The sequence below is a fragment of the Oncorhynchus clarkii genome, chromosome 6 (assembly GCF_045791955.1).
Source record: "Oncorhynchus clarkii lewisi isolate Uvic-CL-2024 chromosome 6, UVic_Ocla_1.0, whole genome shotgun sequence".
Taxonomy (NCBI): Eukaryota; Metazoa; Chordata; class Actinopteri; order Salmoniformes; family Salmonidae; genus Oncorhynchus; species Oncorhynchus clarkii.
Window position 1 is genome coordinate 14,766,633 of NC_092152.1, and position 12,230 is coordinate 14,778,862.

Sequence of the window (12,230 nt, forward strand, 5' to 3'; positions counted from 1 at the left end):
CCACTCCAGAACGCGTATTTTCTTCTGTTGAAGCCATTCTGTTGTTGATTTACTTCTGTGTTTAGGGTCATTGTCCTGTTGCATCACCCAACTTCTGATGAGCTTCAACTGACGGACAGATTGAAGCTCATCAGAAGTTACATTCTCCTGCAAAATGTCTTGATAAACTTGGGAATTCATTTTTCCGTCGATGATAGCAAGCTGTCCAGGCCCTGAAGCAGCAAAGCAGCCCCAAACCATGTTGCTCCCTCCACCCTACTTTACAGTTGGGATGAGGTTTTGATGTTGGTGTGTGGTGCCTTTTTTTCTCCACACATAGTGTTGTGTGTTCCTTCCAAACAACTCAACCTTAGTTAAATCTGTCCACAGAATATTTTGCCAGAAGCGCTGTGGAACATCCAGGTGCTCTTTTGCGAACTTCAGACATGCAGCAATGTTTTTTTTTGGACAGCAGTGGCTTCTTCCGTGGTGTCCTCCCATGAACACCATGCTTGTTTAGTGTTTTACGTATCATAGACTCGTCTATGTTAGCATGTTCCAGAGATTTCTGTAAGTCTTTAGCTGACACTCTGGGATTCTTCTTAACCTCACGGAGCATTCCTCACTGTGATCTTGCAGTCATCTTTGCAGGATGGCCACTCTTAGGGACAGTAGCAACAGTGTTGGCCTTTCTCCATTTATAGACAATTTGTCTTACCATGGACTGATGAACATCGAGGCTTTTAGAGATTATTTTGTAACCCTTTCCAGCGTTATGCAAGCAAGTCAACAATTCTTAATCTTAGGTCTTCTGAGATCTCTTTCGTTCGAGCCATGGTTCACATCAGGCAATGCTTCTTGTGAATATCAAACAAAAATGTTGTGAGTGTTTTTTATAGGGCAGGGCAGCTCTAACCAACATCTCCAATCTCGTCTCATTGATTGGACTCCACGTTAGCTGACTCCTGACTCCAATTAGCTTTTGGAAAAGTCATTAGCCTAGGGGTTCCCATACAATAACTTGTGTGCTATTAGTTTAAGCACACTGTGTTTGTCTATTGTTGTGACTAAGATTTTTATTTTACTAGGCAAGTCAGTTAAGAACAAATTCTTATTTTCAGTGAGGCCTATGAAAAGTGGGTTAACTGCCTAATTCAGAGGCAGAACGACAGCTCGGGATTTGAACTTGCAACCTTTCGGTTACTAGTCCAACGCTCTAACCACTAGGCTACCCAGCCGCCCCAATATCAAAAGTTATGACTAACTTATGTAGGAATATAGGTAATTCCAAAGGGTTCACATAATTTGTCTTGCCACTGTACTTCCTCTTGACCACAGAAAGTGGCAAGCCTTTTTCTAAGAAAATGGGTCAACTCATTCAACAGTGATGTCATCTAAAACACATTTTCTAACAGCACATTAAAAGTGACAAAAAAAAAAAAATGTTGGGGTTAGTGTAAAGTATGTTGTGTTATATTATTTTCTTTTGCTATGTTATTACGAGGTATAAAATGTTTATTACAAGTAGCCATACAATATGTTACCCAACCAAGGCATGTTTGGTACCTATGGACTGCAAATTTAAATTATTTCACTATTGGACTGTCTCTGTATGGTACGTGAAGAACAAATCCCTCATTTCCCCCTTATTGGCACAAACATGCCAACCCTATGAGAGGTATGGGAGAGGCATTGATGACTCTTGGGTTGTATGGTTTGGGGGACATTTTGAACATTCTCCCCAGATGGAGGGAATAAAATAACTGAGGTAGGTTTCCAGTGAATGTTTCGGCTGTCAGCAGGGACTGTTGAGATGACTTCTGGACAAACCACCCAAGGACTTACTCTTACGAGTTGTCCCTTTTCCAACGAAGCAGAGCTAAGGATTCTAGATCACCAGCTCGCGTCCCGCTGATCCTGTCTAGATCTCATTCATCGACAGCGAGCACCAGCATTCCTCACCAAACTTACGTTGGACTGTGTGCTGCCTTGCATAGGACTACCCGGAGTCAGCGCACATATCTGAGTCTCCAGCCACCCAGGACTCCGAACTCTGAGCTTGCGTGAAGCCGAAATAAACCGTCAGATAGTGCCGCCGCACTGTTTATCTGACCGAAGACCATTCCATCTATTGAGTGTGACTATACAACTAATTGCCCTTTCTCTCCGCCAGCGTTGGCATGAAGTGTAATGTGAAGCTCTTTAGGTTAACGTTAAGTAACATTATAACTTTAACATTAGAATTGAACCATTTCTTGATCCTGCTTCTTTCATTCAAAATTCAAAGACCATACTCTTTCGCAGTATGCACCCGCGTGACCTGTTAAGTCTAGTCTTGTGTGTGTAAATGTTGCTCTATCTAAATTGAGAATATTATCCTCTAACAATTTTCTCCCTGATCAGGCTCATCAGATATACCTTCAGATAAATACATTTTTACTATTTTTGTCTTATAGTGTTATTGTCAAGTCAGGACTTTTTAGAAGACAATTGTTGTCCAATAATATTATGCTTAGATATTAATTCATCATTCATAGTAATAACTTGACCAATATTGACCCAAAAATGCTATCAACTGAGGTGAACGAAGCTACAGCAACAAATGTGACTACATCTGGGGTCATTTTTTGCTTGTTTTTATTGTTCTCCAAATGACATTTTAAAGTTTTTAAATTTAATAGAAAAGCAGTAAATGAGCTTCAACTTTCCTAAAATGTCCCTCGTTATGGCCCTGGTTAATATCCCAAAACATAGCGTAACAATAATGCTAGGAAGAACTCAAACCCAGGCGCAGAAAAAAACAGCAAGCAAAGGCAAGGGTAAATCCATAACTTTTACAGAAACAAGGCAAACAGGTGAACAGAGAAGGTAATTAAACACAGGTGAATCCAATAAGTAACAGTCAGGGTATCCTGGAAACTAGAAAACAGGGAAAGAGTGCCTTCCAGCGGTAACCTATGGAAACAACAATCAAATAACACAGAAACTGTGACAGGACCCCAACATCAAGGAACGGCTCCTGATGTTCCACCAGGGGTAGCTGAACGGAGATGGAGATCCCAAATGAGTCCGGGGTCCAGAATGTCCCGAGCCGGAACTCAGGATCGCTACACAGGACAGTAACCTTCCCAGTCCACGAGATACTGAGTCCCATGCCGGAACTGGCGACTGGAGAGGATGCGTCGCACAGTGTAGGCTGGCTGTCCCGCTATCATGCAAGGCGGAGATGGAGGCAGAGTGGCCGGAACCAGAGGAGGCTTGAGCCCGGATATGTGGAAGGTGCGCCCTGGAACCTTGAATGGGTGAGACGTTGAGAGGATGGAACCGGCACTTCAATCTCCTGATCTGGAAACAGGGGAGCATGGTTTCCATACAAAACCTGGAATGGTGACAGAACGGTGGAGGAACACTGGAGAGTGTTGTGTGCGGCACACACAGCACCGTAAGGTGGTCTCCAGATCCTGGTTCACCCACTCCGTTTGACCATTGGACTGAGGGTGATAGCCCGAGGACAAACTGGATGATGACCCCAGAAGATTACAGAATGCCCTCCAGAATCTGGAGGCAAACTGGGGGCCCCGGTCAGAGGCGATGTCCAGAGGAAGTCTGTGAAGGCGGAAAACATGCTGAATAACTAACTGAGCAGTCTCACGGGAAGATGGAAGCTTAGGCAGCGGAATGAAATGTGCCACCTTGGAAAAGTGGTCCACGATGACAGGTTGGCCCTCTGAGGATGGAAGACTGGTGATGAAATCCATAGAGAGATGAGAGTAGGGTCAGGAAGGTGTTGGCAGTGGATGAAGAAGCCCCAGAGGCTGCTGACGAGGAGTCTTGTTCCGGGCGCATGTCGGACAGGCAGGAACAAAGGTCAGAGTGTCCGCCTCTGCCGAGGGCCACCAAAACCTCCTCCTCAGATACTTTAGCATTCACTGCTGTCCCGGATGAGAGGTGAGAAGCGACAAATCAGCCCACTGAAGAACCTTGGACTGTGCCTCAAGAGGAACAAAGAGTCTCTTAGATTGACAGCTGTCAGGAACTGCATCCCTACCTTGCGCCTTCCTCACAACAGTCTCTATACCCCAGGACACCGGTGCGAGGATGAGTGACCTAGGGTTTGATGGATCCAATCGGCTAATCCTCACTGGAGCTGGGGAACTGGCGAGAAAGGGCATCTGCCTTCACGTTCTTAGACCTCTTACGGTAAAGAAGAAAAGAGCCCATCGAGCCTGTCGGGGACTGAGGCGTATAGCCTCCTGGATGTAGGCCAGGTTATTGTGGTCAGACCAAACCGTAAAGGGATGTTCCGAACATTCCAACCAGTGCCGCCACTCCTCCAAAGTCAGTTTTACCGCAAGAAGCTCCCGATTGCCGACATCATAGTTCCCCTCTGCTGGAGTGAGTTGGCTGGAGAAGAAGGTACAGGGATGAAGCTTTTGGTCTTTAGCCGAGCTCTGAGACAGAACTGCACCCATGCCAATGTCAGAGGCATCCACCTCTACCACGATGAGGCAGTCCTCAACTGGCAGCTTCATTAAATAGTACCCGCAAAACACCCGTCTCAACATCAACAGTGAAGAGGCGACTCCGGGATGCTGGCCAGTTGAGAACTTGTGAGGCGTCTGTTTCTCAAACTAGACACTCTAATGTACTTGTCCTCTTGCTCAGTTGTGCACCGGGGCCTCCCACTCCTCTATCTATTCTGGTTAGAGCCAGTTTGCGCTGTTCTATGAAGGGAGTAGTACACAGCGTTGTACCAGATCTTCAGTTTCTCACATGGAATAGCCTTAATTTCTCAGAACAAGAATAGACTTACGAGTTTCAGAAGAGAGTTCTTTGTTTCTTGCCATTTTGAGCCTGTAATCGTACCCACAAATGCTGATGCTCCAGATACTCAATTAGTCTAAAGAAGGCCAGTTTTATTGCTTCTTTATCAGCAAAAAGGTTTTCAGCTTCGCTAACATAATTGCAAAATTATTTTCTAATGATCAATTAGCCTTTTAAAATTATAAACTTGGATTAGCTAACACAACGTGCCATTGGAACATAGGAGTGATGGTTGCTAATAATGGGCCTCTGTACGTCTATGTAGATATTCCATTAAAAAAATCCAGCTACAATAGTAATTTACAACATTAACAATGTCTACACTGTATTTCTGATCAATTTGATGTTATTTTATTGGACAAAAAATGTGTTTCCTTCAAAAACAAGGACATTTCTAAACGACACCAAACTTTTGCACGCTAGTGTAGAGGCATAGCTGAGCCCTTGGTGAGCTCTGTCAATGGCGTAGCCAGAGAACTAAAGTTCTATCTCCAGTAGAAATTAGAAAATAAAAAAAAATTGCTCGACTGTCCCTTGATTAACCAGGGCCTGGAAAATGGCTGGAGCATTTGTAAGTTCAAACGGCATGCCACAGTACTCATAATGTCCATTAGGGGTGTTGAACGTTGTATTTCACTCGTTTTCATGTCTGATGCGCACCAGATGTACAAAAAGTGTTCCATAAATCCAATTTTGAACCGTAGCTCCCTGGAGTCTCTCAAAGGCTGATGACATAAGAGGAAGAGGGTAACGGTTCTTGATGGTAATGTTATTTAAACCCCGGTAATCAATACAGGGACGCAATCCCCCATCCCTCTTTCCAACAAAGTAAAAACGTGCTCCTGCAGGTGAAGTGGACGGATGAATAAAACCAGACCGGACCTGAGAGAGAATACAGCCCTCCTCTCAGAGGATTGGTGCCGGGCAGGAGGTTGATGGCACAATCGTAGGACCTGTGAGGAAGCAGTTCGCTGGCCCTTCGTTTGCTGAAGACCCACCCACGCCCCAGTAATCCAAAGGAACGCGGGAAAGATCAGGCTTGTCATCTGCAGCCCGGGGCAACAGGAGAATCGGAAACCTCCAGGCGAGCAGGGCCGGAAAGATGTGGAGAGAGTTGCTTGCAGGTGGACTGACATGAAGGATTCCTTCACAGAATTTTTCCCGAGGGCCAGTCAATTTGAGGATCATGGATAGGAAGCCACGGATGTCCAAGAACTAGGGGAAGCTCAGGAAAGTCCACCAAATGAATCTGGATAAACTTCACCTTCAAGTTGCTTCACCTTCCCAGACCCTAGGGGTTGACCATCCAGCGCAGTGACCGACAACGGAATGTCCTTCTTAGTGAGAGGCAGCCCCTGTTAGCGAGCTAATGTGCGATCCAGAAAGCAGCCGGTAGCCCCAGAGTCTATGAAAGCAGGAATGGCCAACTGCCCATTGTCCCACCGCAGGTTGGCCGGAAGCAAGGTGCTGTGTCGGCAGCTGGAGACTGTATCTGACTCGCCAGTATTCTCTCGTCGACTGTCGAGTCATCCTGTTTCCCGTCAGCTCGGGACAGGAGGCACGGAAATGTCCAGACTGCCCATATTAAAGACAATGTTGCTCGTTAATCCTGCGTCTTATCTCCAGAGTGGAAAGTCTGGTGTGTCCAATTGCATCAGTTCACCGGAAGGATATGAAGGAGAACCAGAGCCGAATTGAGAACTCTGACAAGGTACAGGAAATGTAGACGCAGCATTAGGCAGTGGAACAAAGGTAGAATCGACTCCGTCAGTGGTAAACACTGGAAACAATTCGGAACCCCTAAGTTCTCTCACGACAATGTTCCTGAAGCCGGTTGTCAATCCGGATGGCCAGAACGTTAAGCTCATCCAGAGTGACAGGGTTGTCCCAGAAAGCCAGTTCATCCTTGAGAACCTCACTGAGTATTCCAACCGCTCTCAGCGGCGAGCATCTGAAAGTCAATGGTGTAATCAGCTACACTCCGGCTGCTCTGCCGAAGAACAATGAGTCTTTGAGCAATGTTCCTGCCACTGATCAAAAACCCTCTTCTTCTCCTGGTTGAATCTTTTGCAATTAAAACAAATGTCTGATTTCTGCTCCCAAATGGCCACGGCCCATTCCAGAGCCTGTCCTGAGAGTAAAGAGCTGATGTATGTCACTCTGGAACGCACGGTGGGAAACCTTGATGCCTGCAGCTCAAAGGCCAGCGAGCACTGGAACAGGAACCCACGACACCTCCCAGCATGCACCTCATAGCACTCTGGTGCCGGGAGATGAGGCTCCCGAAGGGAGGAAGATGCTGAGCTGGTAGGGAGTGCGGCATTAGGAACAGCTACAGGTGTAATAGGAGTTGCTCCCATCTGTCCTGTCTGCAGAGCGGACACAAGAGTTCTAAAATCACCCGACAATGTCTGCAGCCAAGCCTCATGGCAAGCAGAGGTAAGGGTAAATACAAAACTTTTACTGAGAGTTTAAACAGAAACAAGGCAACCAGGTGAACAGAGAAGGTAATTAAATACAGGTGAATCCAATAAGTAATAATCAGGGTAACCTGGAACCTCGAAAACAGAGTAAGGGAGTCATCCAGCGGTAACCTAAGGAAACAACAATCAAATAACCCAGAAACTGTGACACATAGTAGAGTCTCTCAGACAGTCGTACCTTGACATAAAGAGGTTCTCGGAGGCTGTCCACAAGTAGGCTGACCCTCTCGTCCCACACCGGGTTCAGGTTCTTATTGATGGTCCTGCTCCTGAACACCTCCTTCCCCGCAATCTTAAACTTCACATACGGATCACTTGTCCCTGAAAATAGAGACCAACAGAGAGGAAAGAAGGCGTTAGGATGACCTTTCCAGAGAGACAGAGGGCAGGTATTGGGTGAAAAGAGATTTGAGTGAAACTGACTAGATAAGGGTGATTTGTGCTGGGAAAAAGCAAGGTGCTCAAGATGGTGCATGATGACTAAATATTGTTTGCAATATGCTGCCTTGTGTATTGCCTACTACATACAGTTGAAGTCGGAAGTTTACATACACCTTAGCAAAATACATATAAACTCAGTTTTTCACAATTCCTGACATTTAACCCTAGTTAGGATCACATTATTTTAAGAATGTGAAATGTCAGAATAATAGTAGAGAGAATTATTTATTTCAGAATTGATTTCTTTCAAGACATTCCCAGTGGATCAGAAGTTAACATACACTCAATTGGTATTTGGTAGCATTGCCTTGAAAATGTTTAACTTGGGTTAAACATGTCAGGTAGCCTACCACAAGCATCCCACAATAAGTTGGGTGAATTTTGGCCCATTCCTCCTGACAGAGCTGGTGTAACTGAGTCAGGTTTGTAGGCCTCCTTGCTCGCACATGCTTTTTCAGTTCTGCCCAGAAATGTTCTATTGAATTGAGGCCAGGGCTTTGTGATGGCCACTCCAATACCTTGACTTTCTTGTCCTTAAGCCATTTTGCCACAACTTTGGAAGTATACTTGGTGTCATTGTCCATTTGGAAGACCCATTTGCGACCAAGCTTTAACTTCCTTACTGATGTCTTGAGATGTTGCTTCAATATATTCACATCATTTTCCATTCTCACGCCATCTATTTTGTGAAGTGCACCAGTCCCTCCTGCAGCAAAGCACTCCCACAACATGATGCTGCCACCCCCGTTCTTCACGGTTGGGATGGTGTTCTTCGGCTTGCAAGCCTCCCCCTTTTTTCCTCCAAACATAACGATGGTCATTACGGCCAAACAGTTCTATTTTTGTTTCATCAGACCAGAGGACATTTCTCCAAAAAGTACGATCTTTGTCCCCATGTGCAGTTGAAAACCGTAGTCTGGCTTTTTTATGGTGGTTTTGGAGCAGTGGCTTCTTCCTTGCTGAGCGACCTTTCAGGTTATGTCGATATAGGACTCATTCACACTGTATATAGACTTTTTCTACTGTATTATTGACTGTATATTTGTTTATTCAATGTGTAACTCTGTGTTGTTGTATGTGTCGAACTGCTTCGCTTTATCTTGGCCAGGTCGTAGTTGTAAATGAGAACTTGTTCTCATCTAGCCTACCTTGTTAAATAAAGGTGAAATAAAAAAATACTGTGGATATAGATACTTTTGTACCTGTTTCCTCCAGTATCTTCACAAGGCCCTTTGCTGTTATTCTGGGATTGATTTGCACTTTCGCACCAAAGTACATTCATCTCTAGGAGATAGAACGCATCTTCTTCCTGAGCGGTATGACGGCTGCGTGGTCCCATGGTGTTTATACTTGCGTACTATTGTTTGTACAGATGAACGTGGTACCTTCCGGCAGAAGGGTAGCCTAGTGGTTAGAGTGTTAGACTAGTAACTTAAAGGTTGCAAGTTCAAATTCCCCTGCTGACAAGATACAAATCTGTCGTTCTGCCCTGAACAGGCAGTTAACCCACTGTTCCTAGTCCGTCATTGAAAATAAGAATTTGTTCTTAACTGACTTGCCTAGTTAAATAAAGGTTAAACAAAATGTTTACAAAAAAATGTGCAGACTTGTGGAGGTCTACAAATTTATTTCTGAGGTCTTGGCTGATTTATTTTGATTTTCCCATGATGTCAAGCAAAGAGGCACTGAGTTTGAAGGTAGGCCTTGAAATATATCCACAGGTACACTTCCAACTGACTCAAATTATGTCAGTTAGCCTATCAGAAGCTTCTAAAGCCATGACATCATTTTCTGGAATTTTCCAAGCTGTTTAAAGGCACCGTCAACTTAGTGTATGTAAACTTCTGACCCACTGAAATTGTGATATAGTTAATTATAAGTGAAATAATCATCTGTAAACAATTGTTGTAAAAATTACTTGTGTCATGCACAAAGTAGATGTCCTAACCGACTAGCCAAAACTGTAGTTGGTAAACAAGAAATTTGTGGAGCGGTTGAAAAACAAGTTTTAATGACTCCAACCTAAGTGTATGTAAACTTCCAACTTCAACTGTATATTAATAACTCTGTAATGTAATGCCATGTATAAAGTCCTAGTCAGAGTAGAAGTAGGGCCTTTCACTTTTATCACTCTCTAGACAGATCTCCCCCTTCCCTCCCTCACCCCTCTCTCTTACTCTCTCTCTCTTTCTTTCCTTCTTTCCCTCCCTCCATCCCTCCCTCCCTCCCTCCCGCCCCCCTAATGCAGCCTGTACTTTCCTCTTGGTTGTTATAGTGAGTTTTATTTATGTTTGTGAGCAGGCGGGGGGGGGGGGGGGGGGGCTAACCAAGACAAGGCAGGTCAGGCCACACAGACAAACAACGCCTGGCCTCGAGATTCATGTCATGTGACTCACGCTCCAGATCATGTGACTAAGGCTGAAGCCTAATAAGTAGAGACAGAGAGGCCGCTGCTTCGGGTCATGCCCCTGTGGCATCGTACACCTCAGGGCAACAAAGGCTCTCCAACGAAAAGCTCGCTCTCATTAAAACTTTTCTCTCTCGAACTGTGGCTAATTTTAAGCTGTTTTGTCAAGAGTGCACCCACGTCACCACACAAACACACACGTATGCGCACACATATACATACAGACATGCAGACACACACACACACACACGCACACACACACACACACAAACCAATTCAGCAGAGAAGAGCAATGCTTGATACTGAGCACTAGATGGGGGTGTTTACCTAGAGTTGTCCCTCTGTCTGCTAGATCCTAATGATTCAGAATTATTATCACCGTCTGCGGCCAGATAAATCTTTCTGCTCTATCATCATTGTCACTGGCCAGACGGAGCAGAATTATTTATTATACCCCTCCCTGGCCAGACAGAGCAGACATATTTATTATCACCATCTCTGGCCAGACAGAGCAGACAGATGTATTATTACTATCTCTGACCAGACAGAGCAGACAGATTTATTATCACTGTCCCTGGCCAGACAGAGTAGACAGGTTTATTATCACTGTCCCTGGCCAGACAGAGTAGACATACTTATTGGATTTGATTAAACACAAACACACAGAGAGGGTGTATCTTTCAAAATGTCAGTCACAGACACCAGAGCTGTGTTTGGAGAGAAGATAATGGAGTGCATCAGATGACAGTGTGCTCGCTTTCAGTGGACCATAGTGACCCGGGTAGCTTCTTACCGCTGGATCATGTGTGCAGGCGTGCGTGTGTACCCAGGTTTGTGTGTGTGTGTGTGTGTGTGTGTGTGTGTGTGTGTGTGTGTGTGTGTGTGTGTGTGTGTGTGCATGCTTTGTGACCACTGAATGTCCATTAGAACTTTCTGAGGTCATGTCACATGAATTCATGGGAAAACTCTGCATGATGTATCTGTCAGCTGATTGACAGACACAGAACCTGCTCTTGTTTAACCATACCGGTTCATCCCTCACCAGCACACAGAAACTTTTGACAATGTATAAGCTCGCCACCAAAAAGCTACCAATTTGATGGTGTGGTTAGATGTTTTTTTTTAAACTGAGGAATACGTTTACCAATCCCCTGTTACACAGGCACTCATCTTGCTGCCCCACAAGTCAATGTGATATCACTAGCATATCAGCCACTCTCCTGACTGACCCTGCAGAGTGTGGATGGAGGCCCAGACTGGCTGTCTGGAAGCTTGGCACTGTGTTTACATGTGTCTAATCAGATTAGCATCAAAGCGATGAGCATCCATCACTTCTACAGTCATTAGGACTACCACACAAATGTCATTAACAGAATCACAGTCACCCACCCAGGCTGTTAAACACACACACACACACACACACGAGCGAGCCTCTTCTCTGCTATGAAAGCATATGGAAGAGGAGCGTTAGCGTGGCATTCATTTAATATCATTACAAACAGCCCTATCACGAATCCCTTAATAGGGTTAATTATACAATCCATAAACACAACACAAACATTCCCACAGGAGTCTGACAAACTCACCTACACACACTGGCCTGTGTTTAGTATGTATCAAGTACCTCAGAGTACAAGTACAAGTTTGCTCACAATGAATAAAGACTACACTCATAATTTGGAGCTAACAGAAAGAACCGTGACGTCAAAGGCAATTGCCCAACTCATTAGCAGCCTAACATCATAGTCCTTGACTTGAATCTGACTCACTTTATAATTCAAATTGCCCTTGATTCCACACACTGATGAACTTTTACTTAACACGGTCCCATCTAGAGACTTCATTGTGTCTGTCGGACGACACTGTCATCAAATGCTTTAGCTTAGAGAGATGGACCATCTCTTTGTCTCAGTCTTTCAATATCAGTGTGATAGGACTCACTGTGTACATGTATTCTAGTGGCACACAGCTCATTACATCACATGTGGTGTGTTATGACTGGGGGGGCCTGAGTGGAAAATGCTGAAAAACGCTGACCGTGACATGATTCTGTGCTGCCAGCCCAGGCAGACTGTTTTGGCTCTGTGTACAGTACA

General features: G+C 44.8%; 1 protein-coding gene across 4 annotated transcripts in view; it reads right to left on the reverse strand.

Moving 5' to 3' along the window:
• Positions 1-12,230, reverse strand: part of LOC139410650 (multiple C2 and transmembrane domain-containing protein 1-like) — a 272,821-nt gene that overhangs the window by 124,176 nt on the left and 136,415 nt on the right. For all 4 annotated transcript variants that reach the window (XM_071156008.1, XM_071156009.1, XM_071156010.1 and 1 more), the window contains exon 3: positions 7,465-7,607. In XM_071156008.1, coding sequence (XP_071012109.1) covers positions 7,465-7,607 — 143 coding nt within the window. The remainder of the gene's footprint in view (positions 1-7,464; positions 7,608-12,230) is intronic.